The sequence below is a fragment of the Apis cerana genome, linkage group LG9 (assembly GCF_029169275.1).
Source record: "Apis cerana isolate GH-2021 linkage group LG9, AcerK_1.0, whole genome shotgun sequence".
NCBI classification, from domain to species: Eukaryota; Metazoa; Arthropoda; class Insecta; order Hymenoptera; family Apidae; genus Apis; species Apis cerana.
In genome coordinates, this window is record NC_083860.1 from 496,747 (window position 1) to 515,464 (window position 18,718).

The following is an 18,718-nucleotide window of genomic DNA, read 5'->3' on the forward strand; positions in this document are numbered from 1 at the left end:
ATGCTTAACGATCCTTCGTGATTTGATGAAACTATTTTCGTCTTATGATTAGTCATTGACTTAAATTAGTGATAAAGTTAATTACATAATAAAAATTAGATTAATATGGATCTGGTGAGATAGATCACCAATTACTATACTTCATAGTCCGTACTTCGAAGATTGATATAAAAATAAATATAATATAATAAAAATTATGTTTAATATGTTTCAAAAGGTTAAGAAATTATGTTCAAAAAGATTTAAAAATTCAAAATATTCTATTAAAAAACGAACATAACTGTTTGTGAAAATATATGCAAGTATAATTCTATTTATAATTATTATCTATACTATTCTTATAGAGATTTACTATTATTTTTAATAAAAATGATATATTTTATTTTTAATAAAAAAGATTATTTTTAATAAAAAATATAACAAAGAGATATATAAATATTAAAATGACATTTGCTAATTCTATTATGAATGTGTATCTCACTAAATTGATATTTTCTAATCTTATATTTAATTAAATTAGATGTTATTTAGACAAATAAATCTAAACAAAAAAATTATATAATTATTTGGGAATTTTTAAAAATTAACAATAAAAAATATTTACTATTAAACAATGAAAAAAGTTAAAAGCTAAGATGTCAATTAATATAAAAAAATTTAATTATATTTTATTATTATTTATAAGATATTAAATCTATTATTAATAAAATGTGTATTCTAATTTATTCATTATTTCATAATTTTCGTTCGACAACCGTTATAGTTAAAAAGATGTTCACATAAAAATGCATGCGAAATGTAATAGCTTCATATTGATAGTTTGATAACGACATGATAACATTTGCATTCATCATCATGTTATGAATTTTAATAGTATATAAGTAATTTATGTAACTTATTACATTATAAATTTCATGTATAATAAATAATATTGCATATATTTATTGCAATGTTCATTACATTTGCTTGTATGATAGGATTTTAAATCTAATTTTAATCAACATATTTCATTTAATATAATATTTGTTGCAGTACAACTTTTGAGTTAGAATCAAAAGCAAATGGATATCAAAAACAAATGTTATATTCGTTCTTTTAGTATTCCTTGTAGTATTACATTGTAATATTACATGTTACTAAGCAACATGGTTCATACAGAATATTTTTTTTAGTTTTTTTTTTATATTTCAAATGTCTAGGTTAAAAGAAACATCCTATATATTTATATAAAATATTCAATATTACATTAATTATTTCTTGTAATTAAAAAATTTAGAAAACTTTAAAATTCTTATTATTCTCGATTTATATAATTTAAAATTAAATTGTAATAATTTATATCTTTATTATTAATTAATATATAATAATTATGATAAAGAAATACAAATATCATGACAAAAATTTTACTCTCATTTAATTAAATCATTTTATATATATCAAATATTTAAAAGAAAATTTCATGTAAGAAATTTATATTCAAAATTATATTTGGATATAAATTATTTAAAATTAAAATATTTGACAAAACAATATAATAAAAATGTTATAAATATTAGAATATTAAATATATCTAATCTAACATATATTTATAAATGATCTATTTATAAATATAATTAACATTTTAAATAATAATTATAAAAAATAATATATTATATTATATAATTATATAATTAAATTATATAATTAAATATAATTTATAATCTAAGACATGTATAAAATGATTTATGAGTCTTTACAATTTTTAAATATTTTCAATTTTAAGAAAGATCATTTTTAATAAAGTTAAATTCTTTTATTATTATTTAATTAATCCTTTATCTATAAATAAATATAAATTACAATATTAGAATTTTTAAAAAAAATTTTTTTTCTGATAAAAAATCAAAATAGTTTTTCTTAAATAACCATTTATTACGTTATATAATATTATAGTTTATATCAATATCTCATATAGCTTTGAAAATAATGAACTTAAAATCAGAATATAGAATTAACGAACAAAAATATTTTCATAAAAAATTTTTTTACGTAGACAAAATTTTACATGTTCAATTTATCTATCTTCAGTAAAAAATTTTTATTTTGTTTCTTTTCTTTCTTCAAATTCTTCATAATTTATTAAATCCTTTCCGATTTTATAAAATATTTTCGTATATTTTTAAATATTTTTAAATATTTTCGAAATTTTCTTCGATATTTCATAATATGCAGAAATAATCTCACGCATTTTTTTTCATATGCATATTCAACGAAAAAAATGACATGAAATTTTTTATAAATTAGAATTGTATTAGATAAATCAAGATAGAACACAAGAACTATTTTAATAATGAGGAGCTTATTGATATTTGTTTTATTAATTTGTAGATTCTTCATGAATATTTGAATTGAAAATTTGAAGAATGTCAAGTTGATTTTCCAATTTGTTTCTATAAATTTTTTATTTACTGAAGGATATATGAATTTTGAACATGTAAAATTGTCCATATAAAACAATTTTCCTGAATTGAAAATATTGGCTTGAAAATAAAGAAAATAATTTAATTGATACGATTTATAATTGCAATATTTAAAATAATAATTCTACTTAAAAAAGTTAACATGATTATAAATTTTTTATTATTTTTTATATTGCATTTATATATTAATTCTAACATATATTTATCCATATATTAATTCTAATATCGCAATTTGTAATTGATAAAAAAATTTACTAACTTTTTCAAGTCGGAAAATGTTTAAAAAAATGATGTGTGTATATATATATTATATAATTATATTTATTATAATTATAATTATATAAATATATTATATACATATTATACATATATATATTTTAAAATTATTATTATTATATTAATATAATATTTATAATGATATATGACCATAGAATGATGTATATTCACGTTTATATATAAATGAAATTAGAAGATTCAAAATAAAATGAAAATAAAGAATAACAAAATTGAATAAGATATTTCATGTTAAATTTGAATATTTTTCAAATATAAATGAAATTAGATATAATTCCATTATATTATATCAATAAATTATTAATAAAAAAATTATTCTAAACATGAAAATAATAAAAAAGCAGAAAATGTGGATTTATTTTCAAAAAATATAAATTAATTTTCAAAAAAATCGAATTTACATGATTCTTTATATGTTTTTATGTGATATTGTATACATTCATTTTTCTAACCAGAACAAAATTACTGGTAACATTACATTCCAATAATCGAATGATTATATAAATATAATTTTTTAATTTTTAAAAATCATATTTGAATTACTACAAGTTAGTTACATACAATATACAAATAGTTTATTACTTATTATTATCATCAAATTATTGAGATATAATTTGATGACAAACAGACTACAATATTTCTAGCGATTGTATCTAATCAATACACAGTTAGAAATATATATATATATATATATATATATTTTTTCATTAAATAAAAACACATTCATAACAAAGGCTGTTAAGAAACTAATTTTCATTTTACTTAAGTTTAAATTATTATTTCATTATTATATTAATTAAAATTTTGATATTCCATATTTCTATCTCATATTTTTTTTCTTTTATTTCTGTACTGATAAAATTAATACGAATACTTATTTTAATTTATATTTTATATATATATATGTATGTATATGTATATATAAATTAGATAGATGTAAATATATATATATATTTATATATATATATACACATACATACATATACATAGTATTTATATTTTTTTATTATATTTTATATATTTTATATATTTTATTATCATATATTATCATATTTTATTATATTTTAGTTTATATAAATTAATTATGTATTTTGTAAATTATTCAATATCATAAAAATTATAAAATGAAGAATAAAATTATCGGACATCAAATGATAATATTTTGCTGTTTTAATAGCATGTCATTTTTCTGGATGGTTAATATTGATTACTCGATATCTTTACATGCGTGCCACGAAAAGCAATATAAAACCTATCGCAACGCGATAAGATGAAAATGTTCGCACTCGTTACAACATTGTACTCACGATAAATTCAATACAAAAATAAAAATTAATTTTAAGAAATTTATAATAATTCTTTTAATAAATAGAATTTTGATTGTTAATATATTATTTTTTTCTTTTCTTTTTTTATTGTTCATTCATATTGATTTTTAATATTTTAAATTACAATTAATTATGATAATTAAAATCTTATTTCATAAAAAAATAATTAGATTCTTCTTTTATCAATAATACATCAAAAGTAATATCAAATTTATTTTTTTTTTAATGAAATGACAAATATTAATAGGTGACATTATTAAAATATATGATTTGTTCAATAATAAAGTGCTTTATTGTGGTGATTCTATTTCGATATTTCAATTTGAATTTCAAAATAATAAAAAAAATCTATATTTATATATAAAATGAAACTTAATAATAATTTTATAGAAATAAATATAAATTTTTGATTTTTAATTTTTGTAATTGATTTTTGAGAAAATGAAATATGAGATATCTTTTTTATTTTTTAAATTTATTCTTAGCATTTAAACAAATAAAATCTATCTTATTAATTATTAATAAAAACTGATTAAAATTTTAAATGCTTTATATTATTATATGTCTACTTTTTATTGTCATATTATAATAAAAAATATAATATATTTCAAATATTTTAAAATTACTGTTATTATATAATAGTACTTACTTGCCTACCTATTATAATTAAAATAAAAATATTTTCATTAAATAAAAACATATTTATAGTAACGGTTGTTAAGAAACTATCTTTATTTTACTTAAGTTTAAATTATTATCCCATTGATATTCCATATTTCTATTCTATCTCATATTTTTTTTCTTCTATTTCTGTATTGATAAAATCATATGAATACTTATTTTAATCAATCTCGATCTCGATCACAATTTGAATTTAAAATAATATTATTTATAAAACTTTTATAAAAGGATTTTATATTGCTTGATTTATAATATAAATATATATGTATACATATTTTTCCAGGAAAGAATTTATGTGAAATTATAAAAAATAATTATAAAGAATAATTATAAATAATATTATTTTCAAAATGTATTGTAATTTTTAAAGAATTTTTCTTTTGTTTAATGCATATTAAGCATTATTAATATATATTGTAAGCTGTTTTTGTTTGAAATATCGACATATTTTACTTTTATGTCGATATGATAATTAAATAATTCATAAGAATTAATTTTTTAAAATATTCCTTGGAACTGAAAAGAATTTTCTTTTTTTCAAATTAAAAATAATATATTAATTTTTAATTTTTTAAATAATTATTATTGCACCTTTTTCGATATAACAGCAATATCTTTTTCTAGGAAATAACAAGCTATATTGATTAGTCCAATAAAATTATATAAAATTATATAAATATTATATAATCTATTAAAAAAAATTAATATTGATCTTCAATTCTTTAGTTATTCAAAATATATAAAAATGTCATAAAATATATACAAAAGATCGATTCTAGAAGTCAAAATAAACATAATTGATATAAAATGTTGGTTGAGGCCGATTTATTAATAATTGAATTTACATAAATAAAAAAAGATAGAACTAGAATGAAATTTTATTTCTATCATATAGCCGTTTCGATCTGTTAATCATCTCGAACTATCTCCTTTTATTTAATGAAAATTTAAATTCCTCACAATTTAATAAATTTAAATATTTTTGTATACTATTTTTTATATCGTTTTGATTTCTAAAACTGACATTTTAGAGATTGAATTATCTAGGATGTTTCTCACGAATACATCTTGCATATATATATATATTATTTATTATTTTTATAAGACTTTAGAAATTGAAGATATTCATTTCTTTGATTAAAATTTCAAATAAAAAGAATTCTGTTAAAATTTTAAAAATATTTGTGAATTATTGATATTCTTGTTTAACACATACATTTATTACTTTTATTACAAATTTTTCACTTACATTAAATAAAAATAAATATAAATTATATAAAATATAATTATAAATATAAATATAATTAATAGAGACTTAATAAATTTAAAATCATAATAAAAATATAGTTTTTATATAAAATTTATTTGCCTTTTAAATCAACATAATTTTCTTTATCGATTCTACATATATATTTATCGATTCTATATATATTTATTGTAATTAAATTTAAATTTATTTAATTAATAGAAAAAATAAATTTTGTATTGTTTTAAATATTATATATTAACAAACTATTATTATAAAAAGAAATAAAATATGTAATTATATATAATCACAGAAATTTTATAAAAAAAATTTAATTTATAAAAATTAATTTTTAATTTTTAAATCCTGAAAGAATTAATGTAATGTAATATATGTAATGTAATGTAATGAAATGTAATACATTATAATACATAGTATTTTGTAAAATACTTTATAAAATTCATCGATTCTTTTACATTTAAAATTTTTGAATTAAAATTTTTTATTTTAGATTTTTAAATTTTTAGTTATAATAAAAACATAATTTTTAGAATTTTTGATATTTTAAAAATTTAAAAAAAAAATTTTTTTAATCAACATTCCGTTTTTTATTTGAAATTTTAGTTTTCTGGATGATTTAGACCGATTAGGAGCAAGGGATTATCAACCTACGGAGCAAGATATTTTAAGAACTCGTGTCAAAACAACGGGCATAGTGGAAGTCCACTTTTCCTTCAAGAATCTTAATTTCAAGTAAGTAATCAAAGAAAAATATTTCATATGTGTATATAAGATGCATAAAAATAATATTTAATAGATTTATAAATTTTTAAAATATTTAAAACTCTAAAATTTTTATTTTTAAAAAGTGATTATGATGATTATTTTTATATTTTTCAATATCATTTATTAATTTTAAAATATTTTAAATGAAATCTTGTTTACTAAATTATTTAAAATAAATAAAATAACAATAAATAATACATGTACTTTTTTATATTGTAATATACATTTTCAATTATTTATTTTCATATATGGAACTATAATTATATATTTTTTTTTTTATATCCCAATTCTTTCTGAATTTATTTATAAATACTATAATGTTATGAAAAAAAATATTTTAATTTTTGTTACATACATATAATACATTTTATATAATTATACAAATAATTCAATATAGGAGTAGAATTTTAAAAATAATTATAGCTTTTATAATTAAATTCTAAATTTATTTTAAAATTTGAAATTACAAAATTGTATTCTTATTTAAAAATATATTGAATTTTATATATAAAATGGGTAATCTATTTTGAAAGATTTAATTTTAAAATGAAAAATTGTTTGAAAAATAATTTTAAGATATTTTAATGTAATAAAAATTGAAATTATTGTGAATTATAGTAATCTTAATAATGAAATAAAGAAATTAAATAAAGAAGGAGGATAAAGAAGAGAAAAAGAGTAACGACTTATGAATGATTAAGCATGAATTATTAAAATGATAATTTAAGGAATTGAAAAATATTCTTTCTTTAAATTCTTAAGTTATATTAAGAAATATTTTTATATATTATATCATACAAAAAGAATTTACATAAATATTAAATTTAATTTATATGTACATATGTTAATATCATTAACATTATATTTATTTTATACATTATATATCATATTCATATAAATATATGCAATTTATATTTTTATATAAATATAATAATATAAAAATATATTAAAATAATTTTTATTTTAATAAAATTATATTTATTGATATTATTTATCTCCAAATGATTTGTTAATATAATAATATATACATAATATATACCACATATTATATATACTATACTATATATACTATATGTATAAATATATACTATAAATACTAAAATGATATGTTAAAAATCAATACTGGATATATATTTCATGTCAATAATTGTCAAAACTAATAATTTTGATTAAATGAAATGAATTAGTATTCTAAAGCCAGAATAATCAAATTTTTTTTCATTATTATCATTTCATTATTTTTCATTATTTGTTTTTCATTATTTATTTTAGAATAGAAAAATTTAATATTATTAATAAGAAAAATTAGAAAATCATGCATTATAACAATATTAGATTTAAAATTATTCATATTAATAAATTTTTGCTACTTAAAAATTTATAATATATAATCTCCTAAATACAAAAATAATATATGAAAATTCATTTTATACAACATAACCAATTAAGTAACTAAAATATAATAATTTGAATTATCAATTAATAACTAGTAAAAATAAATATTTAAAATAATTTTATAAATTTAATGTATTGCAATGATTATTTCAAAAGTCAGACCAATTTAAAATAATCATAACAATATAGAAATTTATTATTTAACTATTCTATAAATTTCTGAATCTTTATTTATTATTATATTAATTTTTTTCAGATTATTTGATGTAGGCGGTCAAAGAAGTGAACGTAAAAAATGGATCCATTGCTTTGAAGATGTCACTGCGATCATATTTTGTGTCGCGATGTCTGAATACGACCAAGTTTTACATGAAGATGAAACGACGGTAAGAATTCAAATCCTCAAAACTTTTTTTTAATAATAAAGAACTATCAATAATAATAATAATTTATTATTATATATTTTATTGTTTTTAAAAAAGTTTTAATATTATTATAATATTGATAATAGAAAGTAGAAAGTCAATTATAAATATTAATGAGTACAAAAAAGAATAAATGATTAGAAAATAAAAAATTAATGGTAAATTATTGATAAAAAATAGAAAATATTTATATATAAATAATTATATAAAATAATTATAATAAATAAATAAATACGATAACTAATAATTAATAATATTGAAAAATTAATAATAATAATTTAAATTATAATTTAATTTTTAATAATAATAATTAAAATTAGAAAATTATTAAGAAAAATAACATTAATAAAATAAATTTAACTCTTTCATGGTCAAAATTTTTATATCTTAATTATATTTAACAAATAATTTTTAATATTTTAAGGAATATTTTATTAAGAAGTTTTTATAGTATAGAAATTATATATATCAATAAATCTTTTTATATTATAATCAAAAATATTATTAAAAATATTAATAAATAATGTGTATTAAATTTTAAAAATATATTTTAGCAATAATAGACATAATTGAAATAAAAATAAATCAAATATTATATATAATATTAAATATTCTTCAAATATAATGCAATATTAAATATTTTTTAAATTAATTATTGTAAATTTTAACTATTTATTAATTATAATTTTAACTATAGTTTAAATTTGATTACATATAAAAAATAATTCATTGCAATTTATATATTATAAATTATAATGTTTTTAATTAATATACATATCTCATATTTATATAATTATTATAATATAATATAATCATATTTATTTATATAATTATTATAATATAATATAATCATATTTATTTATATAAATATATATTTCTATAGTTTTCTTTTAATTTTATATATATGTATAATATTTATCATTCTCTGTATCTATTATGTTTTTTTTACAATTGTTTCACGATAATTATAATTATAATAAAAAAAACATATTTTGTTAATTTTATTAATTTTAAGATATCGTTTAATATCCTGAATAACATCATTTTGTTATATTTATAATACAGTTTGTTACATTTATAATACATTTGTTATATTTATAATATATTATACAGATAAATATTTCACAAATAGTATGAGAATTATTTTTTTCAAAAATTAACTAATCATATATATTATTTTCTAAAATTGTTTCTTATATTGCCAGACAAATGATAGCATATTTTAGCATTTCAATTCATTTTTTTCAAAATTAATGCAATTTATCTAAATTATTCATATATATTTATATAAAGTATTTTTTTCTTAATAATAGAAAAAAATCAATTTTGATTAATATTTTTTTTTCTTTCTAAAAATTTTATCTATTTATATGATAAATGGATATGATAAATTGATTTTAGAATAAAAATATTTTTAATGTATTTTTATATGTTAAATTTGAATTTAATTGTAAAAATTATCTATTGCTTTAAATTTTGAAGATAATGCAAACATCAATTTTTGCTATATTTAAAATCGTAAAAATATAAAAACTTTTTTTTTAATATTTTTATCAATTTTATTATAATACAATAATGCTATTTTTCTCCTTCATATATATTGTAAATTTAATTTATAACTACAGGATTTTTTTTGTTGAAATAAGATCATTTTGAAATTCACTGTATATAAATAAGTTTCACCATATATAAAGATTTATTAAAAAATATTTTTTCTTAATATTCGAAGAACTATAACATTTTTTATTAGTTTTCTATTTGAAGAAAACGTTCAAATATTTATAAATATCTTTTTTGAATTAAAAATAGAACAACTTCAAAACGATACATGTCAACAAAAAAATGATGATAGATCAAATTTTGATTTTATAAAAAAAATATTATTGTACAATGGATTTGATAAAAATATTAAAGAAAATTTTTTATATTTAATGTTTCGCAAATATATCACAAAATTGATATTTTGTATTCATTTATCTGTAAAATCTAAAACAATTTTTACAATTAAATTCAAATTTAACATAAAATTCATCAAAAAATTTTATTTTCATTAATCTGTTTCTTTAGATTCTTTCTTATTTTATCTATCTATTTATAAAATTTATAGAAAAAAATATTAACTGTTTAATCTTCTTCTATATTATTAAATAAAGAATACTTTATATAAATATATATGTGAAATTTAAATTTAGTTATTGAATTAATGAGAATTGAATTCTTGAAAAACATTAAAAATTATAAAATGCGCTAAATGCTAAAATGCATTTTATTCAGAAATCATTTATAATTAAACTGAAATAGAATCATACATATAATTATATTTATGAATTAATATTTATGGTAAAATAAATAATTCTCTTATAATGTATATGCAGGATTATTATTAATATATATATATATATATAGTGATTATAGATATTTATTTTCTTTAAAAAATCGATTCGAGATTAAAATAAACACAAAAATTAATATACGAAAATATTGATTGAGACTTATTTATTATTAGTTATAAGCAAATTTAAATTTGCTTATAATATTAGTTAAAATAAGATGAAAATAAAATAAAATAAAATAAATTACGATTGATCTTTGTTGTTCATTGTTTCATTCTATTTTCTTTTTCTTTCATAAAATACAAATTTTAATTAATAAATAAATTTCAACTGATATTTTTGTATACTTTTGTGTTTTTTCTTTTCTTTTCTATTTTTCACTTTCATATAAACGTTTATTTTATATATATATATAAGCATTTTATAATATATATACATATAACCTGTTTCCAAACAGGTTATATGTATTGCAAGTTAGTCACAAATAAATAAATTTTATTTAAATAAATAAATTTGTTATGAACTTAATTTATTTCAGATATATCATTCTATATGCATACTTGAAAAGTTACAATAAGGAAAAGTGTAGACAAAATATTTTATATTGTAAACTATATTAAAAATATATGAACTTTTATAAATTTTTGTTTTATAAACATTTTCTTACTTTAAACTTTTATAAATATATAATTCTTTAACTATACAAAAAAAATCAAATAAATATTCGATAATAATATTTAAATAAAACAAATTAATATAAGATTCTTAAATAAAGAAATGAATGAATTATATGAATTATATTAATTATTTGAATTTTGAAGCATTATTATTGCATTTTAAATTATTGATGAGTGCAAATTATTTAATTTCTAAAAATGTTGTATAATGTTATCATATCATTAATTAATTTGTCATACTTATGTGTTCTTCTCTAGATGAAGTTGTAAACAATTATTGCTTACAAAAAAAAATGTAATGTATTTAATTTATAGTTTAAGAATATACAATAGTATATTATGAGCAAAGTGATATCTTTATCTTAAGATTATCAAATATTTTTCATAATTTATTATAATAAATAATTTATTATAATTTATTATTGATATATAATTTAACATTTATATCAAATATTTTAATTTTTATTTCTTTTTATAATCTAGAACAAAAAGTTTTTTAAAATGATATAATTGTTTTCAGTAGTTCATTTAAATGAATGTAACATAAAGTTATAATATGTCATTGCATATAAAAACAAAAAGATACTTGAAACATGATAATAATAAAATTTGTAACAATAGAGTAATTTAAGAAGTCAAGGAAGTCTAAATTACACTTTGATACTTATATATCTACTAAAGAATCATATAAAGGATCTTAAACTTTATGAATAGATTAAAATTCTTAGTATTAATTAATTAAATCAACATTGCATTTGTTGAAATATTTTTTTAAATAAAATATTAATATATCATTTAGTCATTACAAAATCATTTAGAATGATATTTTCAAATTATAAAAAAATTTATAATTCATATTGATTAATAATTTAAAAATATAATCTTAAGGATTATGAAAATTAAATAAAAATTATAATACTCATAATAATACATTTTATATTACACTATATTACACTATATTATATTATATTACATTATATTATATTACATTATATTACATTACATTACATTACATTATATTACGTTATATTATATTATATTATATTATATTATATCATATCATATCATATTATATTATATTATATTATATTATATTATATTATATTATATTATATTATATTATATTATATTATATTATATTATATTATATTATATTATATTATATTATATTATATTATATTATATTATACTATATTATATTATATTATATTATATTATATTATATTATATTATATTATATTATATTATATTATATTATATTATATTATATTATACTATACTATACTATACTATACTATACTATACTATATTATATTATATTATATTATATTATATTATATTATATTATATTATATTATATTATATTATATTATATTATATTATATTATATTATATTATATTATATTATATTATATTACATTACATTACATTACATTACATTACATTACATTATATTATATTATATTATATTATATTACAATAAAAAGTAATATACAGTTGTGTATATTGTGTATAAAGTAGTATACAGTGTATATGTGATATATTGTGTATATGTAATATATTGTGTATATGTAATATAAAGTTACATATATTACATATATTACATTATACATATATGTATATATACATATATGACTTCACATGATGGTAAAACGGACGCGAGAAGAAAACATGACAAACTGCATTGTTAATAATTAATCAGATCTCTTTTCAACAATCTTTTCGATTAACCCCTCATTCTTTAGTATAATGAAATAATTTGCTTTTTATATCATAATATTTCTCATTTTTCTTACTTTATTATATATATAATTTTATATAACTTACTTTATTATATATATATATAATATATATAACTTATTTTGTATTTTAAAATTTGTATAATAATATCAATTTAAGTAGTTAATGACGCTTGTTTCTATTGTTTAGATTTTCAAATTCAGCAGTTCTTTCTATTACATTAGTAATTCCTTTTTTGCAATGTCCAGTTTTTTTGTAACTGTATATAATTTATTTTATTATATATATAAAATACAAAATATTAAAATTAGTATATATATATATATATATATATATATATATATATATATACATATATACTATAATATATAATATATATAACTAATGGCCATTTTTGCATCGAAAATTTAATGCTAGATATATAATATATTTATTCGCTAACTATATAATATATATAATATATATATTCATGTATTTTTTATCAATATTTTTTCTCAAAAATTGTAAATATAAAAAGAAATTTATAAAAGAAAAATTTCGATTGTTTTTTGTAAACAATATGTTGATTCATATAAATTTTTTATGATTACACTTTTTTGAAGATTTTATCTTCAATTTTTTAAATAAAATGCTATAAATTATTTTATATGATATTTAAAAACAAAGTATATACCATAATCTTTAAAGTTACATATTAATGTCAGAAATGAGATAAATAATTCAATTATTTCGTAATAATATTGTTCATTAATCATTACATAATTAAATTTTGATAATAATAATTTTTTTCTTTTAATAAATAACATTCTTATAAAAAAAATTTCCAACTTGCAATTTTTTTTTGCTGTCCAAAATCACTCAAGACGGATAAAATTGAGCCAATTGAAAAATTGATTACTTTTTAATTTTATATTATAACTTACGAATTGTTAAAATAAATAGAGAAAAAGTTTTTGGAAAAAAATTATTATTTTAATATTATTATTTAAAAAAATATTTATCAATTGTTTACGTAGTAATTAGAAAAATATTTTAAACAAAATTTTTTTTAAATTCATTTTTTCATAATTCAATTAATAGTTTTAATAATTATGAAACAAATTTTTTTTATAAGCTTTATTGTCTTGTTATATTTTATTTATAATAAATTAGAAAAAAAATTATAAAAAAATTTTGGATCTTATTATATATATGATATTGTGTATGCAAGAAAGGTTCCTGAGATTTTTTTGACATGTATATAATTATTCGATTCGAATGTATCAGTAAAAAACGAAAAATATATATATATATATTTATCATAATAAATCATATTATGAATTCTATTTTCGTTAACAACAAAATGAATATAATTCTATAATTTGATTTTATTAATAGAAGTGAAGGAGTTGATTAGTATTGATTAGTGAAGAATTATTAACAATAAGAAATATTAGTTTTTTTGTAGTCTATTATAAATATTAATAATAAATATGTGAAGATTCTAATAAACATGAAAATGCTTTATAGAAATCTTGCAAATTATATATTTATATATTTACAAATTATATTATTTATTTATTATGATTACATTCTAATAACAGTAATAATAATGAGATGCCAATTAATGTAAAAAATTGAAATATATGATATAATAAAAGATGTAATTATTAAATCGCAAGATGATACTTCATTTTCAATGGAAACTAATATTACATTAGAATTTTTATTGTTTAGACAATTTCGTAAAATTTGTGAATAATATACATCTATTTACAAAGAATATGAAAAACTGTTGAAAGTGATAAAGAATATATGTATAAGAATATATATATGTAGTGGAAAAAAAATATATATGTGAAGAAGATATTATGATTTTAAATTATATTTTATAAATTATAATATAAAATCAAATAATGATTGAATTTTCATGGATCAATTTTAATCCCCTCAGAAAAAATTTGATAGCAAAAAAAATTGCGTAATGCGTATTGTTTTCAAAATTTAAAAATTTTTTGAATTTGAAGAGTGAAGATTTTTTCTTATCAGTAGCATTTTTAGATGGAGCATCTATTGACATAAATTTCTATTGACTTTTATTTTACTATTTTTGTTTTTAAATTCCCTTATATCTCTTAACAGTTTAATAATATCTTATGTAACTTCGTAAAAAAATTCATAAATATCATATGAAGATCTTGTCATTCTATTAAATCTATTAGTTTCTATTTTTTTATTCTTTTATTCATAAATTTATGTAAAAAATTTCTCATTTTACAATTAATAATATTTCATCTTGTTAAAAGAACATATCTTACGCAATAATGATTACAATATATAAATTTATTATTCAAAAATTAAAAATATTCATTTCTACTTAACGTTTCATTATAAAAATAAGATCTTATTAATACATCATCAATAATTTTATGTTAAATATTTATACGAAATACTAAATTTTCAATTTTTCATATATATATATTTGATAAATTAGATATATTTGTTATTATTATTGTTAAATTCATTTGTTTCATCTGTTCAAAAAATTTATTTATAACAGTTATAATTGTTTACATTTCTTATTAACTAATTACAAAAATTTGATAGATTATTTGATTATAATTCTTGTATTTTATGACTTTTTAATCATTTTCAAAATTTTATGAATTGAAATAGATGATATATCATATATTTCAATTATCTTTCTTATTAAAATAGTTGATTCTTTTTTAAAATTTGCTATTTTTTACTTTCTATCGTTCGGTTGTAACATTTTCTTTTTAATATTCCATTTCAAATATTTTTAAACATTATCAATAATAATTTTTGTTAGTTTGTATTTTTTCCGATATATCAATGTTTTTTGTTTTTTATTTTGACATTCACAATGAACGCATATCATGTCTATTTTTTATTCAATTGAGTAAGAAATTATCGCGATTATATCAAATATGTATCACGATATATCAAATTCTTAAATATTTTAAATATGTAGAATAAATTAATATTTTAAATATATAGTATATGTACAATATACTATATATTTAAAATATTAATTTATTATATTATAATATTATAATACATTATATAATATATGTACAAAATTATATACAAGATGATTATTTTTATTTATAAAATAGAAAATACAAATAATAAATGAATTTATAGAAGATTAAACATAAACAAATATTGTGATAGGTAATAGTAATTAATAACAATAACAATAATATTTATATTATATATTATAATTATATTATATATCATAAGATAAATTTATAAATTTTACGAAATAATTAAATTATTCTGATCTCATAATTTTAAATGATTTTGAAAATCATTGTGTGATATGCTTGAATTTGTTTTGAAACATGCTTTCATATATAAAAAATATATAAAAAAATTTAGAATAATTTCTTTATTTAAAAATTAAAAGTTATTTTAAATTCTCCAAAAAATGCAATTACAAAAAAATTATATGAATCATTATATTATTTACAAAAGATAATACAATTTTTATCTCTATCACATTTTTCATATGTTAACTATTTTCGAAAAAAATGCTGAAAAATAATAATATTTTATATATTAATAGGAATTTATTATAATATAATAGATTAATACAATTTTTATATATTTTAATTTTTTAATTGAAATGCGACATAATATCTGATGATATTTTATCTTCTATTTTTGAAAATAAATGTATTTATAATTCTATTTGAATTATTTATTCATTTAGAAAAATTTCAATTTTATTACAAACATTATTATAGATGTATCTGAAAAGATCCTTTCTTATTTTTTGTTGTTCTTAAAATCAATAAATCAATAAATTTTTTATGTAAAAAAAGATTCCAATATATATTTTTTGTATTATATCAAGTAAATAAATAATCAATTGAAATATTAATTTTATTTTCTTCAAGTCATTAGAATTATATAATTTGTAGATTGACATTAAGTATGCATAAATCAAGTTTTTGAAATCCAGTTTATTTACGAATTTATAATTAATATTTATTTATATAATATTAATTATGTTAGAATTTTTTGATATGCTATTTGATAAAAAATTTAATTTTCATATAATATATAATATTTTTTTTGTTTTATTTGAAAAAAGATTTTATTGTTTCTATTATTTCTGAAGCATAGAGATATTGTTTAGAAATACAAAATATATGATTAAAAAAATTATCTTTGTTCTTATATTATATTGTTCTTATATTATGAACTTATTATCAAAATTACTATATTAATTTTTGGAATTTTTTAAGACGAATATTTTTGGAATTAGCGAAATTATAATTATTTATAAAGATATATATATATTATTGATTTTAATAATCTTTAAATATCATTATCGATTTTCTAATTTTATATATAATGATTTATTTGATTTATTTATAAAAATATTTTTAATGTCATATGTTATATTTTTAAAATTTAGTATAAGTTTGGAATATGTTTAAAATAAGTTTGGATATATCGAATTATGAAATATTGATAATATAACCAGATATATAAATATTTCGAAATAAATTTTCGGAATTTTATGATATATACATATAATGAATAATAATAAATATTATTTCACATTATTATATATTAATAATAATGATATTACTTTAACCAATAATAATTTTTAATATTTGAATTTAATATTGATATAAACAACTTAACAAATATAAAATCTTCAAATTAATATTCAATAAAGATAGCTTTTACAAAAATGATTTTGTTTCATTTTTTAATGAATTAGTTTTTATTACGTTAAATAAATATGTAATATATATAATGTAATCAAAACCAATAGTTTAATTTATAAAGTATTGAAAAACTACTATAATGATTTTGTAATATTTACGTATTTCCTAATAAATAATAAACGATAATTAAATTTTCTAAAGATTAATTAAGAAATTATTTCTATGAAAATATTACAATTAAGATTATTAGAGTTCTTAAACTATATATTATATACTATATATAAATTATCTAAATAAATATAAATTATCTAATATTTAATTACTTGATAAATATTTTTGTTGATATCTGAAAAATTAAAATTAAAACCAAACAGCAGTTATATGTATATATATATTAATAGATTTATTTAAATATTTTTGAAGAATCAATTTTGGAGATTAAAATAAACATAAAAATTGGTATATAAAAATATTAATTGAGATTTATTTATCATATTCAGTTATAAGTAACTGAAGTTTAATTAAGCATTATTTGAAGCCAAAATAAAGTAAAATGCAATAAAAATAAAGCTGTTTTGTTCTATCTCAATCTCGTTTTATTTGCTTATATATAAATATAAATTTTAATTGCTTATAGCTTAATAAATAATTTTCAATTATAATTTT

The 18,718-nt window shown here is 15.0% G+C and overlaps 1 protein-coding gene across 2 annotated transcripts in view; it reads left to right on the forward strand.

Moving 5' to 3' along the window:
* Window positions 1-18,718, forward strand: part of LOC108001957 (guanine nucleotide-binding protein G(o) subunit alpha) — a 111,527-nt gene that overhangs the window by 81,824 nt on the left and 10,985 nt on the right. Inside the window, exons 6-8 of one of the 2 annotated variants that reach the window (XM_062079777.1) lie at window positions 6,633-6,761; window positions 8,446-8,575; window positions 11,486-11,654. In XM_062079777.1, coding sequence (XP_061935761.1) covers window positions 6,633-6,761; window positions 8,446-8,575; window positions 11,486-11,524 — 298 coding nt within the window. In that variant the 3' untranslated portion in view covers window positions 11,525-11,654. Of the gene's footprint in view, window positions 1-6,632; window positions 6,762-8,445; window positions 8,576-11,485; window positions 11,655-18,718 lie in introns of those variants that run through there. The other variant, XM_062079776.1, reaches the window with a different exon arrangement.